The 17,217-nt window shown below is 34.6% G+C and overlaps 3 protein-coding genes across 5 annotated transcripts; 1 reads left to right on the top strand and 2 right to left on the bottom strand.

Annotated features, from left to right (window-relative positions):
* Positions 1-473: 473 nt before the first annotated feature.
* On the top strand, positions 474-5,491 carry LOC133701844 (F-box only protein 6-like). The gene is made up of 2 exons (XM_062125975.1): positions 474-838; positions 4,005-5,491. Exons 1-2 carry the CDS (start codon positions 684-686, stop codon positions 5,248-5,250), a joined length of 1,401 nt encoding a protein of 466 aa, XP_061981959.1. The 5' UTR covers positions 474-683; the 3' UTR covers positions 5,251-5,491.
* Positions 5,492-6,316: 825 nt separating this feature from the next.
* Positions 6,317-10,528, bottom strand: LOC133701843 (J protein JJJ2-like). 3 transcript variants are annotated; one of them, XM_062125974.1, is made up of 4 exons: positions 10,357-10,528; positions 7,804-10,170; positions 7,163-7,319; positions 6,317-6,564 (listed from the first exon to the last, which is right to left on the bottom strand). In XM_062125974.1, the coding sequence occupies exon 2, from the start codon at positions 10,132-10,134 to the stop codon at positions 7,843-7,845; it is 2,292 nt and encodes a 763-aa protein (XP_061981958.1). In that variant the 5' UTR covers positions 10,135-10,170; positions 10,357-10,528; the 3' UTR covers positions 6,317-6,564; positions 7,163-7,319; positions 7,804-7,842. The 3 variants fall into 3 exon arrangements, with proteins under 3 accessions (XP_061981958.1, XP_061981956.1, XP_061981957.1); XM_062125972.1 differs by having other exon boundaries at positions 7,804-10,234; positions 10,357-10,527; XM_062125973.1 differs by having other exon boundaries at positions 6,317-6,561; positions 7,804-10,234; positions 10,357-10,527.
* A 3,105-nt stretch (positions 10,529-13,633) lies between these two features.
* LOC133700999 (uncharacterized) lies at positions 13,634-14,854 on the bottom strand. Its single transcript, XM_062124750.1, has 3 exons — positions 14,674-14,854; positions 14,311-14,467; positions 13,634-13,865 (listed from the first exon to the last, which is right to left on the bottom strand). The coding sequence occupies exons 1-3, from the start codon at positions 14,674-14,676 to the stop codon at positions 13,819-13,821; spliced, it is 207 nt and encodes a 68-aa protein (XP_061980734.1). The 5' UTR covers positions 14,677-14,854; the 3' UTR covers positions 13,634-13,818.
* Positions 14,855-17,217: the final 2,363 nt, after the last annotated feature.

Genomic DNA, 17,217 nt, shown 5'->3' with positions numbered 1-17,217 from the left:
CTATAAAGATAAGAATATAGTCTACACAAATTATTATAACAAAGAAATCAATAATTTCAACATAAAAAAACAAAATCCGGAATCCGGAATCACAAGCAACCAAACCCAGGTGCCAATTACCAAACAACCAAAAGATAAAGATACAAGGGCTAAAAAGGAAAGTACGAAAAAAGAAGGTTAAAGATAATCCGTGCAAAATTAGACACAGAAAATTAGAGTTTGAAATTGCGGTAGAAATATATTAAAATAATATATATTTTTATTTTATAAAATTTATTTTTAATATTATCATATTAAAATGTTAAAAATATATAATTTAAAATAAAAAAAATATTTTTTTAAAAAATCACGGTCGAATAAAAAAAAAACACTGCCAAAGAGAGTTGTGTTTACTGCAAGCGACCGTTTTTGTTTTGATAATTGCGTGCGGGTCAGAAATAATTACTTTACAGTAACCACAAGAGAGAGGAAAAAAAAATCAATCGATTATAAAACGGGCCAGTTCTGTTTCTGACGACCACTGGCCAACCCATAGGAAGGAAAGAGTATCGTAAACACTACAGAGAAGAGAGTGGGGAAGAGAGAGGAAGACAAAAGGGGGTGGTGCGTGTGCGGTGGTATTGGTGTGGGTAGGGGCGGTGTTGGTGGTGGTGGCCGTCGTGAGTGGCGGAATACGCCGTAGCATGGAAGAAGAGCTGGCCATGCTTAGGCAATTCATTGGTCAGCTTGTAGACCTTTTCAATCTCTACGGCTCTCCTCTCCCTCCTTTTGATTCTCTTCAATTCCTCCACTTCCACAACCAACAACAAAACAACAACAACAACAACAACAACAACAGGTCTCTCTGTAGATCCCTTTCATTTCTTGATTTTTATTTCTTCCTCTCTGTCTGCTCCGTTTCCGCTATGACCTATCATTTCTTCCTTTTTCTTAAATTTCACTTCATTTGCTACTTAGGTATTCTGCTTTTTTTTCCCCTTGGTTTTAAGGTTACTTTAATAATAATAATAATAATAATAATAATTTGACTCTTAACATTGTTTCGTCTTGGCTTTTAGAACTTGTTGTTATGTTTTCGTCAAATATCTCTCCTCTTGGTCTGTCCAATTGTTTAGTTTTGGTACGGACAGTCTCAAGCTCTTAGCAGTTATGTTTCTTTTTTGGTTCATTTTCACTGTTCACTGTCCTCCCCTGTTTCAGGAAAGCTTTTAAATCTGTTGTTTGAGAAAACAAAAATGATTTATTCTTATGTGATTTTTATAGTACTTGTTAAGTTGTGGTAAATTACAAACATAGGATCTCAGCTATTGAATCCTTCACTAGATTCTTAATGGGTCTGGAAATCATGCATAAATTCTGTTTTTTTTTTTTTCCTTTTTTTGTGGGGGGCATCGGTTTAAGAATTTAAATTTAGCCTGATCACCCCTCATGTTCTCATGTTCATGGTTCTCCCAAGAGAATGATAAGATTGAAAGAATAAATCACGGGGAATCGAATGAATTATAGAGAGTTACATACTGTCTAATTTGCTCTTCGAGAATCAAATTATCGTGTATGAAAAATCACCACGGGCGTTGTTGATTTTGTTTCCTGTGTTTTTTCTTTTCAAATATGCGTGCGGATATGCTTGCAATCGAGGTCCTCTTATAGCTAAAAGTCACAAAAAACTGTGACACCTTTTGCTGCTATGATTTTTCTTTCTTCCTCTGAGTTTGCATGTGAAGAGATGCTTGGATTTTCCATATTTACTCTTGGGATTGGATTAAAAATGTCATTAAAACTTATGTGTTCGCATTTGAGGTATTGGCGCTTGCCCCAGGAGACTTGCATCCCCTGCATCAATTGATTTAAGAGTGCTTTTGTCATTCTGTTGCATCTTAAGATTTGCACTGAACATGCCCATATAGGTCACGTGGAAGTGATTCTTGGGAGTTGAGACTCATTACTTGCGATGAGCTCTGTTATTATTTATAAGTTAGGATTGGGGTTAGCAACTTTCCTGGTGCTATGGAAACAGTGTTGGACTTGCAACCACCTTGGGGAATCAGAGTCTAAAGAGCAGCCAATTCATACTAAAATTGTGATATAGTTGATTGTCGCTAAATTTACCTTACAAGATCCTAATCTGGCAGGAGTTAGAAACACAGTTGAGTGACCTCCTTTTCTTTTCCAGCCTGTTGTGAATGGCATGGAATTTTTGGACAGTAATGCTTTCCCCTAGGAATTCCTGATTAATTTGCATTCTTCTGTGCAAAAAATTATAAAACTAACAATATTGCTTTATACTATCATCTTAATAAATGTTAGCCATATCTCTGTCATAGTCTGACTGCCCGGGTTGATATTGTTATCGACAAGGGAAGCCTCTATGATGTTGTTTATATTCTTGCTGGGATATGCCACGGCCATGGTTGAAGGCCTGGAGAGGAGTTGAATGTAAAATATGGCTGAAAGTAGGGGAAATGATTTAAGATAAGCTGAGGATCTTGCAGATGATAGCTGGCATGGGTTACTAGTCTAAACTCATTTGAAGCCTCTTTGTACACCTCAGGCTTGGAACTTTTGGGATGTCAGAGTAGGTACTGAAGAAATCTTCAAACGGGTTGCTTGGAAGATTTAGTTTCTAGTTTCCAGCACCCATTTGTTCTTGAATGCTTGAACCTGGTTTATTTTGGGACATTTTGTTGAGTAGGTAACCAGAACTACATAGAAGTCCATTTTGATATTTGTGATTTTTTTTGTCTTATTTTTTGGAAATTTTGTGATCACTCCATTTTTTTCCCTTTAGCCAGTCAAGAATTGATCAAAATGAACTCACATTAGGATCTTACTTGTAAGAATCATGGGATATGCTAGATTTTCATGCAAGAATCACGTATCTATTGGCTCCGCTAGTTGATCCTCACTCCATCTTTGTGATATTTCTTGTCTTTTATTGCTTGTTATTTCTAATCATTGGTTCTCTAAAATTTCCTTTTTCTGTGTTTTCTCCCTTGTATGTTTCCTGCATAACTTTCAATTTGATTAGCATACTGCTCCTAAGAATTCCTCCTCAAAAAATAACAGTTGCATGAATGTCCCTACCTTGCATTGTCACATGGAATGAGCTTCCTGTCTCTAACAATAGCTTACTTATGTATATTTTTGGTGCCATCACCACCAAAGCTTATACTCTTGAATCTCGCTATCTTATGTTGCTTGTGGATATGCGTACAAAGAGAGAAATATCTACAGCATGCATGCATGTAAATCTATAGGAGAGCCCACTTCTCATGTGAAATGACGAAGCACTGTCAAAAGATGGCGAGCTCAACCACAGACCAGAAAATGCCATACATTGTCTAGATGGGATATATTCATGCAATGCCTTTCCTTGCCATTAAAAATAAAAAATTAAGTGTGGCAAAGAAGTTCTTGAAAAAAATGAGAATATGTATATATACAACAGGAAAAACTGAGTTCAAAGAATGTATATGTGTGCTTTGGATTCACTTTTACCTGTTAACAAGATCTTTAAAGGTTTCCCCCCCTTTTTGACAGTTTTGATACTCTTCAAGTATACTCCTCTGTTTTAACACGTGGTTAACATGGATAGTAGATTTCTTGGCAAAATGATAAAAAGAAAAAACATGCTTGCTGTTTAGTTTAGAATTTCTCGAGTACAGGCATCAAGATCTCAATGCTGTATTATGTCTGCATCTGTTACCTCTATTATGTTTTTGGTTTTCCAAGCATAAACAGTGAACTAAACTCACAGGCATTAGATTAAATATGATTATGTGTAGGTTATTTGAAATTTACTTGACCGGATGTTCTGGCTGTGGCATATTTCAGCTTGTTGAAGCCCAATTTGTGATTTTGAGCGTCTCTGTGTTCATATTTTTTTCACAACCTGATATCTGCTTATTTTTTAGTAATGATTTTTATGCTGAATTATTTTGGGTTTGTTTGTTAGTACCACCATGCTCTCTGTTCACAGTATGAATTTCTTAGCTCTTTTACAGATGGTGCGTCCTCAATCTTGATGATGGCTCTGCAGATGATTACTGTAGCCTTGTGATGGCGGCTGGAAAATCTAGAAGGTTCAAGATGTTGGAACCTGGCAAGCCTCCAGCCTCCAAGAAACCTCGAAAGGAGCGGAATCGAGGAAAATCACTTGGAACTACCAGTTCAAATGAGGTTATGCAACAAGAGATTTGGAAAGAATTCCCAGAAGACCTGTTTGAAGCCGTTATTGCTAGACTTCCAATTGCTACATTTTTCCGCTTCCGCTCGGTTTGTCAAAAATGGAACTCCTTGCTTGACTCTCAAAGTTTCTCTCAGCATTGTGCCCAAGTTCCACAAGCCAACCCCTGGTTTTACACCATCACTCATGAAAATGTGAATTCTGGAGCCATGTATGACCCTTCTTTGAAGAAATGGCATCACCCAACTATAAGTTACCTGCCAACAAAGATGATTGTCTTACCAGTTGCTTCTGCAGGGGGTCTCGTGTGCTTTCTTGACATTGGTCACAGAAACTTCTATGTCTGCAACCCTCTGACTCAATCTTTTAAAGAGCTGCCACCAAGGTCAGTGAATGTCTGGTCCCGTGTTGCTGTGGGGATGACTTTGAATGGCAGTGCAGCCAGTGGGGGCTACAAGATCTTGTGGGTGTGCTGTGATGGAGAGTATGAAGTTTACGACTCACTGAAAAATTCTTGGACCCGACCAGGAAGCATGCCCGCTTTTATAAAGCTACCCCTATCACTGAACTTCCGGTCACAAGCAGTTTCCCTTGGAGGTGCACTTTATTTCATGCGGTCAGATCCTGAAGGGATCGTGTCCTACGATATGGTTACTGGGGTTTGGAAGCAATTTGTTATGCCAGCCCCGCTCCATCTGAGTGATCCCACACTTGCAGAGTGTGGGGGGCGGATCATGCTCGTTGGCTTGCTAACAAAGAATGCAGCCACATGCGTGTGCATATGGGAGCTGCAGAAGATGACACTCTTGTGGAAGGAGGTTGACAGAATGCCAAACATATGGTGCTTAGATTTCTATGGAAAGCACGTTAGGATGACTTGCTTGGGCAACACAGGTTTGCTCATGCTGTCACTAAGATCAAGACAAATGAACCGACTAGTTAGTTACAATGTGGTGAGCAGGGAATGGCTCAAGGTTCCTGGTTGTTTGGTGCCACGTGGGAAAAAGCGGCAGTGGATTGCATGTGGCACTGCCTTCAATCCATGCTTGACTGCTACAACTTAGCCTCTACTTGTTGTGGCAATATTTGCACGTTGGTGAAAGGGGATTTTACATATTTAGTGGTTGGCTGCAAGGTTTTGCTGCTGATAAGTCCCGGTACCAGCTTCCTTGGATGTTTTAATGAAGTAGACGATACCAGAGGTTTAATATAATGGTATCTATTCATGTACAAACATGTTGTCTAATAACTTCTGAATTGAAAATTCTCGTTTGAAATGGAATTCCACTGGTTCAGATCTGTTCATTTTAAAGTGAAAGGAGCTCTTAAAATTTTTCCAAGTCACAGGCTAATGATGGTTTCCGCTCAGAATTGCCACCTGATTAATTTCGATGGAGTAACATTTGCCTTAGCTAAATTTTGTCTGCAGTCCGCAGCAGAGTTAAGAGCAGGAATCGAAGTTTCACTACTAAGAAATGCCATTGAAATCCTCTTTTAGCTTGCATGATGAGAGCTAATTTCCTGCATTTGGCATAGCATGTAATGTGATGTGCATGGTCGATTATTTTAAAGCTAGAAGAAGGGTTAGTTAATTTGAATGAACTCTGCCGTTTTATCAGTTCACTCAACAAGAACTATATCAAAGGTGCTATAACGTTTGAGGATCCCTCAGGGGGTAAGAGAAAAGCTTACAGCACAAAGCAATTGCCCGAGGAAAGGGGTTTTTAAGTGAACCTGGTAGAAAGCAGCAACTCCATGGTCTTGCTTAGCAGTTAATCGAGTGTGCACAGAAGATTCATACTCCACGGATAAAAAAATTCAGATTTTCATGGGATTCGCAATATGAGACCCGCTAAGCAAACTGCAGTTTGCTTCTCTAACAAAAACTCGATAATTATCGAGTCATCTCGTAACATAGTAACAACAGTACCGGAGAACTTGTCCAAAATGCAATTGCTGGATGCTGACATAATAATTGTCATCGGTAATGTTATTTCAAGTAAGTTCACAGAAAAATCAAGGCCGGGGCCTAGCCTGATTGTAGTGGCTCGACTGCTAGAGGGACCCAAGCTAAGGGATGTCAAACCAAAGCCAGTTCTCCGAAGCAGCTTCAATTTAAATAAGGAAATATGCAAAACTAAAATGAACAGTTTTAATTATCCAGTCACGGTGAAGAGCAAGTTTTTTAATCGAACGTTGGAGTTCTTTCAGTTCAAGGGCAAACATTGATCTAGTACATGTATTCTTCATCTATCCTACATGCTATTAGGAAAGGGAACCGAAACAACCAACCATCCACTGCTGCCATCTCCCAAAATCAGTGACAGTTTAAGCCATGCCTCCTCCTGTGGCTGTCCTGATTACCTTGAATAGAGCTGCTACAAAAAAAAAAAACATGATCAACGACTAGGAAATTTTCGGTTCCTCACAATAGAAATATGCAACCACACAACATCACTGTACTTGTTTATAGAAGTCACGAGATCCTCGTCCAACCAACGTGATAATACAAGCGATGAGAATGAAAATAATATGAATGGAAGGAGATTGCATCATAGTTATCAAGTTTTTGTTCCGCCACAAACAAATGCAAGAATCCACACTGGGAAGGACATGAACCCTATTTTCAGGACTCATTAAATTGTAAAATGACAATTTCAATCCAAAAGTGGCAAATTCCCATGTTTAAGATTTTCAAGGGCAATCTTCAGACTCCAAATTCAATTCTAGCACAATGCTGCTATGTTTGAAGACTACATTTAAATAATTAAAAAATATATATATGAAATTAATAGCCAATTCACCAAAGCAACAATCTTCAGGAAATCATAAATTTAGCAAGTTTAATTACATTACTTAAAAAATTAAAAATCAGGACATCAAGATTTGTTGAGAGAAAATTATAAACATGCCTAAGACAAATAAAAGAAAGCTTAGAGACACAATTAAAAGAGGGTTAAATGAAATTTGGCTCACATGATCCAGTGACAACAAACATGAAGAATCCAAGGAGAACAGGACCAACAGGATAGTCCTTTCCCTTTTTTCTTGGTTGTTTCAGGCACGCTCATCTCTTGGTAATGTTCTTTTCAAATCTGTCAACTTTCATATCCGCAAGATGCCTTGATGTAGTCTGAGCGAACAACAATAATCACAATAACACAAATCAATCCTCGACATATATCATAATCTCGTAAAGCTAAAGTGCAATGTGCATAACATTATTACAGATGTAAGGGAAAACAATCAAATTCTAATTTACAAGGACATTATTTGCCACACAAAATTTTAGTTCATAATCTGCGAAAAAAAATATTGAATTCTAACCTTCTTAAAATAAAAATAAAAATGCATTATGCAGCTATCACTAATGCAGATATTATTAATAGCAAAATAATTGGCCAGTTATTCTATCATATGCACAACACACACAAAAATTAGAGCAAAATATAACATAGAAAATAAATTTTGCGGATCAGATCAGTTTGATCACTCATCATTTTCCTGTTCTAAATCCGACTGAACAAGGTAACAGAACAAAATACAAACAGATAAAATACTCAGAACTCTTAAAATATAAAGGAATAAGAAGCAATTATTATAGAACTGCAAATTACCATGGTTAACAGTGAGGGACATCCCGTAGCTGGAAATGGTCATGAAGTTACAGGTGACTGGCTCTTTCCTTCATTACTTTCTTTGCTCTCCGTTTTATTTCCCCCATTCTCCACAATCTCTTCTTCCTCGACATCTACCACAACCTGAAGAAGTTCTGATGGAGTAGCTGCTGGGTCCAGCTCTCTGCAACCTTTCGGAGCATTGGGACCTTCTTGACCCATAAGCAAGTATGAGGGAACATGGTGTGAAAATCGAAACATCTCTTCCCTTGGGATCCTCCTGACTTCCTTGGGGTCCAAATGCTGGTGAAACACAGTCTTGAAACCAGCAACTTTTACCAAGGGAGTAACAGTTACACCTAGTTCTTCACTATAGTCTTCAAGTACTTCCACCATGTCATACTTGTGTATCACCTCATCTGCTGTCAGCTCGTTCCATTCAGGGGACCAATTCCTATAGAGAGCCCAAACATCCCCTTTCCTCGGATATACACGAATCACCCCACCTGTTCCTTTTATCCACCTAACCTTGTGTGAAAAGGAATTGAGTGAGTTATATATCTCATATCTGCCCACTCTGAAATCGCCACAAGTTTTTGAGAAGCCAGAACCAACCCAATTTAGGAGGCCCAGTTCACTATTAGTTTTAGAATTAAGCCAACTGATCCGCATTTTGAACGGATTCAAAGAAATTACACTTTGGATCATAGCATAATACCGGGGCATCCCATCATCATCATCATATGCAGCCCATACCTGGTTTTCCCCAAAACATCTTTCAGTTCGATCTTTGTCAAAATCGTGAAAATCAGGATCTGGGACATTTATTGACATCGTTTCCAAAGTTTCAGCATCTGTCTTCATGCCAGAAGTGATGGGAGAAATTTTGATGTCATTGACTACATTTTCCATATCCACAGACTTGTTCTGGTCAGTTATGTCATCAGGGTTTGACAAAGAATTTTTCCCCTGATCAATTGCTTTCTCATTCTCCACCCCCTTTCCGGGGGCAGATTTAACTACTGTAGCGGACTTCCATTCATTTATATTCTTGCGAATGTCTGTCTTTGCCTTCTCCATTAGTACGGTTTGAGTTTCAAACTTGGAGACATCCCTCATGCCGTAGGGCTTAGTGATTCCATTCACCCTATTTTCAGAACTTCCCTGCCTAAATCCAGATATATTAGCTGTGCCAGCTCCTCCAAATCCCGTTGTAAATGGACTTCCGTTGTTTCCATGGCCAACATCTTCCATGCCTCTTCTTCTCTTAGCAGCATTAGAATGTACATTAGAAGATGCACTAGACATCTTTTTTGAAGCAGCACGATTCTTTCTCTTCATGGCCTCCTCTCTTTTTGTAGCTGCCTGTGCTTCCTCGCGCTCTCTCTTCACTTTTTCATATGCCCGCTGGACCACACTTACAGCTTGAGCGGAAGTTGTAGCACCACCAGCTCTAGAGAAAGCGCCCCACTGAAAGTTTCCCTGGTTATTTGAATCAGGACCACTGGATCCCCCTGCTCCCAAATTTGAAGAGGCAACATTACTCCTTCCAGAATGAGATGTGTTTCTGCTAGTAGCAGCTTGATGGTTTGAGTTCTGCTGCTGCTTAAAAGAACTCGATGGTGCAGCAGACCTAGAAGCATGCAAAGGAGGGGGTGGCATTTCAACGGCTAGAAATGGCTCATGGCAATTAGGACATAGTAGCTTATGATTATGATAGACTCTGAGATACTCGTATTGCATCTTGCATCCATGACAGACAGTCCAAAAGGTATTGGGTTTCGTCTTATAAGATGAAGCAGGAGTTGAAGAATGGCCAGTTCGAGAAGTGCTTTTGTTCGTCTTCACACTCGATTTGGTGAAATTGAAAAACCCATTGGACCCTGGTTTTGCTGATGAACGCCCAAAAGAAGATGAACTCTTTTGAAATACTTTCCCATTTCTTCTCTGGTCATATGCCATCCTCTTGGTTTTATCAGACAATAAACTCCATGCCTCGGAAATAAACTTAAATGCACCGTCCGCTCCAACAGACTTGTTTTTATCAGGATGAAGCATAAGAGCCAGCTTCCTATAATGTTTCCGCACCGCCTCATCATCTGCTTGTGGATCTGCACCAAGTATCCCATACCAATCTGCTTCCCCATTTATTTTGTTCCCAGCAGCAACATACACATCAAGTGTAGCCATCATCTGAGGAATCCCTTCAAGTCCAGGATACAAGTTCTGGGCCTTCAGAGCAAATTTCTTTGCCCCCGCAATGTCTTTCGCCGAGAACTTCTTCTCAGCAATCTCTTTGGCCCTGGTGGCCTCATCTTTGTTGCATTCCATTTTATGCTCTCTCACTCTCCTTTTTTAAGCAAAACACTAAAACACCAAGGCAGATTTCAGATTCAACAAAGCTCAGCTACCCTGTTCCTTTGTGCAAATTCTGAATAAATGAAATATTAATATCAACTATCTGTCGGGCTTCTGGTTCAAAATCCGATCGCATAGATTTTTTAAACAGACTAAAATACACACAAGTCTCAAAGAATGAAAATTTCTAATTACCATGGTTACAGCAGCGACGGAGGGAGATGCGGTGGCCGGAAACGGCCACGAAGTTACAGCGATTCCTACACTTTCCCTCTCCGGCGAGATGGTCTCTTGTCTCTGCCCTTTAGTTTCCTCCTCCTCCCTCGATCGTTTGGTTATTATTATTTATTTATTTATTTATTGGGGTTATAAGAAAAAAGATTGGACGAGACTACTCTGTGACACGACCATTCAAAAGGATCTAACGGTTTATAACTGATGCGTAACAATGTAAAACATCAACATAAACCTTATGTCCGATAACATCTTACCCGTTCAAAAATATATCGAAATGTGATCTCAGCTATCCACGAAATTTATTTATTCTTGTATTTTTAAATGACAAGAATTTAAGAAAATATAAGAAAAATCTTTGCAAGAAATAAAGGTTATTTTCTGTTGCTACTTGAAGGGATTGCAATTACCGTGCTTAATTCCTTCGTATTACGAACTATTAAATATATTTATTTATTATATTTTAAGAGTTAGTTCTTAGTCAGATAAAAAACAAATTTACATAAAAGATAATGTTTGGTTACTAGAAGTGTGTTTTGAGATGTTGTTTGGAAGTGTGGTTAGACTATTTTTAAAAAATATATTTTTTTTTAATAAAGTTTTAAATTAATATTTTTGTATGTTTTTTTATAATTTTGATGTTAAAATAGATAAAAATTTGAAAACAAAATTTTTTTAATGCATTTTCAAGCGAAAAATATTTTAAAAAATACACTACACCACAATCCCAAATATATATATATAAAAAAATACACTATTCCAATCATAGACCCGACTAGGTTGAATAAGATGGTTTTGATTCAAATTGAAAAAAAATAGAAAACAACAAGGAACAATAATAGATGGATCAAGTTTTTAAAAAAAAATGATTAGGATAACCCTAGAAAAAAATATTTGTTTTCAAAACGGGACAAACGATATATCTCAATCTACAAGTCGTTAAACATGTAAGAACAAAATAAGGTAGAAAAATGATATAAAAAACTAGTATTGCTTGATACGATTTAACATGACAAACTTGTAACATAAAAAATAGGGTCGAGCTAACGTGAAATATTTTGTTAAACTTGTGACTCGAATAATGAAATTGGAATAACCTAATAATAAAAAAATAATAAGAATTATAAAAAAAATTTAAAACAAAATGTGTTAGCTTTTCAAATCCATGACCTGGATCATTATACTCGAAGCATCTTATTTGAAAAAATTATGATGTTTAATTCTCAATCAATTAAAAATTTAATGATGAAATTAAAAAAAAATTTCAATTATAGAAAATGATTAAAAAAATAACAATCAAATGAATTACGATCAAAATTCAAATACCAAATAAATTTTTTATTTGATTGAAAAGTGAAATTGAAAAGAAAATTAATTCAGTAAAAGGATGAAAAAATTAAAAAAAATGATGATCAAAATTGATATAAAAAATAAAACAAAATTATGATTGAAAAGTTAGATTTAAAAGAATAATAACATTTGCAAAAGGGCCTAGAAAAAAATAAAATCAAAACAATAGGGGTCAAATTATAAAATATAATACCATCAATTTAGATTGAAATATGAAATTAAAAACAAGTAAAACTTTTACAAAAAAACTAAGAATAAAAATTAGAAATAAAAGGAATGAGGACCAGATTAGAAAATATAATACGTGTAAATTGGGATGAAATCATGAAAAGATAAAATTGAAAATAAATAAAACTTTTACAAAAGGGTTAAGAACAAAAATTTAAAATAAAAGGAATAAAAACTGAAGTTGAAATATCAATAACAAATAGATCAAATTATAATTTTCAGAAAGAAGAGAGAAAATAAAATAAATAAAAGAAAGTCTTCTGATGATAAACCATATCGCCAACGCCAACATGTTCTGCTTCAAATGGAAGATGACACGACAATACTTCCAACTACACAATGAAAGGATGTTTTTAGATACAGAGAAGCACCGTACATGTCGTTCGAAGTGCATGAGCCCCTCTCAATATCGTACACTCACACCTTTTTGTTTGCTTTTTTAGTCAGATATAAAATTGCTCTTAAGTTGACTTGATAATAATGAAAAAACTATTGTGAAAAAATAAAAAATACCCCTTGATTCCAGATTTAATATTTTTGCTTCTAAATGTATTTTGGTCATTTCATTATGTAATTAATATGAAAATAAAATTTATTTATCCCCATTTAATATGGTAATGACAAACGAATTATGTGAAAAAACTTAAATACTCTTGATATCTAGTGTTAAGTTTTTGGGATGAATAAACAAAATTATTATTATATTGTTTCAAATGGACAATTTTTTTAAAGTGTTGAGCTAAGTTTTAGCTTTTTATGATATACTAATCCATATATCTTAAAATGGTATATTAAATACTGTAAAAACTTTCATAGACAATTTAGAATGGTTAATTCACTTTTATAAATAACTTTGTATATAATTAAAAAAAAAGTTGTGTTGTATTTACTAAATACTAGAAAAAGGTTATAAGATGAACTATTAATGAAAAATTCATATAGTATTTAAAGATTTGTCATCAAAATTTCACAAATGATAACATAGTATTTTTCATAACTTAAAAAGTTATGTTTATTAAAAAATTTTATGTTTTTAAATAGTTTTGATATGTTAATATCAAAAATATTTTTTTTTTAAATTAAAAAATATTATTTTAATATATTTTTAATAAAAAACTATTATCAATTCTTAAACAACAAATATAAGAATCGTTGAGCTCATAGTGGATTTACTTACGAAGGGGCCTAATAATTGTTATGTTTGAAAGCAGGTTTATCATATCAGGTTTTAAGACTAGGCTTCTGACCACGAGCACTGCCCTGCACGCACTTAACAATCAATCAATGAAAAAGATAGGGCCGGCCTTGCGGTATCCGAGTATTCCATATCTGCGAAAGGGCTATCGTCCGAGGAACACCCTTTATATTCATCGGATCAAAATTCAGCCCTTCATGAGATTTCCCGGTACGAGACCAGTTAAACGATGGCAGACTTTTAGACATTCTGTCAAAGTCATCCAAATTCCAACTTAGCATGACTTGTTCGGACTACAATTGCAGATGATGACAATAGTTATCAGTAAATGTATGTTCTAAAAAATTAACAGAAACATGGCATTGGGTTGGACGAAGACCACCCTTCAGCCACAGAGGCTAAGCCTCCAGAGATGTCAAGCCAAAGCCAGTTATCTAAAGCAGCTTCAATGGAAATATGGAAACATGCAAAACTAAAACGAACAATTTAATTAAGCAGCACGGGAAAGGCAGCAGTTACACATCAAACATTCGAGTTCTTGAGTACAAGGTTAACAATAGATCTAGTAAAAGAGTTTTTGCCTCTCCTACATGCATGCTAATAAGAAATGTGATGAAAACAACCACATGCGGCTGCCATCCCAAAACAATTTAGGCCATGCCTCCGTCTGTAGCTGTCCTGATTATCTGGAATAGAGCTGTTGCAAACAACAAAGAAAATCCGATTAATGACTAAAATTTTAGGTTACTCAGCAGCATGACGGAATAGAACCGAATTACATAATTCTACTTTTTTGAAGGACTCGCAAAATCTTGATCCAACCACAACAGATGAGCAATGAAATCGTTTGAATGGATAATTTTCTAGTCAAGAACAATGTTCCCTGTTTTCAGCTAGATTGAATGGTAAAATGACCATTATTTCATTCTAAAAAGTGGCAGATGTGAGACCATCTTAAAGATCCCAGATTCAATCCTAGCACATGGCTGCTGCTATATTTGACAGCTATATCTATTTAGATAACAAGAAACACGCAAACATAGAATAATCATGTATGCAACGAGCTTCAGCAAACTACAACTTCACGCAAATCAGATTAATTCCCATATAATCAAAAGGTTAATAAAGGAAACGAGGCTTACATGATCCAATGACAACAAAGATGAAGAATCCAAGGAGAAGAGGACCAACGGGATAGTCCTTTCCCTTTTTCGTGGTTGTTTCGGGCACAGCTCCTCTCCTAGAAATGTTCTTGTCAAATCTATTGACTTTCCTATCAGCAAGACGCCTTGATGTAGTCTAAACACACATAAAATTAATGATCACAAGTCAATCATCAATTTTCAAATTGAAATGCAACATCATCTTAATTATGCCCAAAAAAAAAACTTTTGCAGATCAGATAGGTTCAATACGATCGCATTAGATAATTAAACAGATCAAAAACAGACACTTCTCAAAATATTGATCAATAAAGGAGAAGTAATTATAAAATTACTAATTACCATAGTTACAGCAGGGAGATCCGGTGGCCGGAAACGGTTTGAGCGAAAAAGCGTAGCACGAGGTTGCGGGCGTGTCCGAGTCTTCACCTCTCCGGCGAAATCTTTCCCTGGGGTCTCACTTTTAGGCTTTTATTTATCTCCTGTCTCTCGATCTGTTTTCGATATTTCTTTTCGCTTATATATATATATATATATATATATATATATATATATATATATATATATATATATAGCGAAACAAAACAACTTGATGATAGGTTCCCCGGCCGATACGTCACCGACTTTGCTGTGATTGGCTATATCCACGCGAAGAGAACACTTGTCCAGTTTTTATTGCATATTAATAGGTGTACGTGGACAAGAGATCGACGTGGAATTTGCACGAGAAGCGGTCTCGAAATGGTATTACCTGTATTTTGACTCCCTCCCTCTCTCCCTGCTAAATTATAAATTAGTCAATGTAATTTTATACAATGAATTAAATAGTTTTTTATTTTGAAATTATTAATTAGTGTATGTTTAAAATCCATTTATAATTCAATTTTTCCGCTCATTTTATGTTTTTATTTATTTTAGTTTTTTATTTTAAAAAATAGAAAAAGGAAAAAAATTGAAATGAAAAAAATTGATATGGAAAGATTGATGAAAAAACAAAATATTTTTTCGAAATAAAAATATTAAATTAAACATGATCAACATTGGTAAAATGATTGATGAATTATTTTCAAAATTAAAGATATTTTTAATTTATTTTACAAAATTAAAGGAATTAATTTACAATTTACTTTTTTAAAGTAATTCAAGGTGTGGACCAATTAAGAAAAGTCCTTTGAACTGGTTTTATGACGGTAAAAGTAGTTTTATGACTCGTCAATTAAAAACCAATAAGAAAAAGAAAAAGAAAAAGTCAATATTGTTTGTTGTTATTGGATGATTCTACAATAAATAATGAAATTCTTTATGAATTTCTTATAACAACGCGATTTAATCCATATTTTGCAAGTAACAAGACGATTAAAACAGAATGAAAAATTCTTATAGCCCCACTTATATTTTTTTATTTGTTGTTATAGTATAATGATCTTTTTGCCATTTCTAAAAAAATATTTACCCTAAAATTAAGGATATTTTTATCTTTTCACACGATAAATTAATCATTATAGGTTTGTTTAGGAGTATTGTCAGCTTTTCCATGTATTAAGAAATAGTTAAATAACCAAAAAGCTCCATAAATTAAAAAAAATTTAATATTACTAGGGTATTTTTTTGTCTTTTTTGTTTTTTTACAATAAAATTAGGCAATACCCTTAGATCTAAAAATTAACATATGGAAAATTAACATATGGAACCAGGGGTGATAAGATATTTTTTCCTTGGGTATTTTATAATTATTGGTCTAATCACGAGTAATAACATCATTTAACATTTGTTTAATATTTTTTAAACTAAAAAAGTTATTGGTGCGTGAGAGACTCTGTATATTTTAGGTGACACATGTGGCATCTCTCGGTTGTTGGAAATGTGCTTCCACCATCTCATTTTATTTGTCTTGATCTCCTCTTCCTTATTTGGTGGAGCATTTCAATTTATGATGGTTGGTTTATCATCGAGTTACCTTTCTTTTCTTTTCTTTTTTCCTTTCATTTCTCTCTCAGAAAAAATAAGTTATGGACCTCGTTGTTATTGGTCTTTTAGATTCAGTCCTTTTGATTTTGATTTTTTTTTCATCCTTTTTTCTTTTGTTAATTTTTTTTCATTTTCAATTTAATCCTTCAATTATAATTATAACAATAATGTTTTTTATAATAGTAAATATAATGATGATACTAGTAGTGATAATAATTGTGATAATTGTGGTGATAATAATAATATATTATAATAGTAATAATTATGATAATAATTGTGGTGGTAGTGATGCCAACAATAATAATAACAATAGTAGTAATATTATTAGTAGTGATGGTAATGGTTATAGTAATCATAGTAATAGTAATGACAACAACAATAATAATAGTTTATGGTTTTTAATTTTATCCTTTAAGTTATGTTTATGTTTTTTTTCTCAATAATAATAATAGAAATACTATTAATATTACTAGTAGTGACAATAATAACAATAATAGTGGTAATAATAATAGTAATGATAGGCTGATGGCAGCAGCATCAAAAACAACAACAACATTAGTACTAGTCCTAACACTACCAATGATAATAGTAATAGTAATAATAGTAGTAGTAATAGTATCAATGATAATGATGATAACAAGTGCTAGCAATAATAATAGTAGTAGTAGTAACATTAATTTGGTAATAATAGTAATATTAATCATACTAACGGTAATAATGGTTTATTATAATAGTGATGGTAATAATTGTGATGATAACATAAATAATAGTAACAATTGTGATAATAACAGCAACAACAATAATATTAACAATAATGACAATCATAATAATAAATAATGATAATGATAATGATAATAATAATGATACTAATAATAATAATAATAATAATAATGGTAGTAGTGGCAGTAGTGATAGTGG

The sequence above is a fragment of the Populus nigra genome, chromosome 8 (assembly GCF_951802175.1).
Source record: "Populus nigra chromosome 8, ddPopNigr1.1, whole genome shotgun sequence".
Taxonomy (NCBI): Eukaryota; Viridiplantae; Streptophyta; class Magnoliopsida; order Malpighiales; family Salicaceae; genus Populus; species Populus nigra.
This window is presented reverse-complemented; position numbering and strand designations above follow the sequence as displayed.

Coding starts and splice junctions, on each gene's coding strand:
- LOC133700999 (XM_062124750.1), bottom strand. Junction 13,866..14,310: donor CTTTGTTGTCATTGGATCAT/GTAAGCCTCGTT, acceptor TGTTTGCAACAG/CTCTATTCCAGATAATCAGG.
- LOC133701844 (XM_062125975.1), top strand. CDS start 684: ATGGAAGAAGAGCTGGCCATGCTTAGGCAATTCATTGGTCAGCTTGTA. Junction 839..4,004: donor AACAACAACAACAACAACAG/GTCTCTCTGTAG, acceptor GCTCTTTTACAG/ATGGTGCGTCCTCAATCTTG.
- LOC133701843 (XM_062125974.1), bottom strand. CDS start 10,134: ATGGAATGCAACAAAGATGAGGCCACCAGGGCCAAAGAGATTGCTGAG.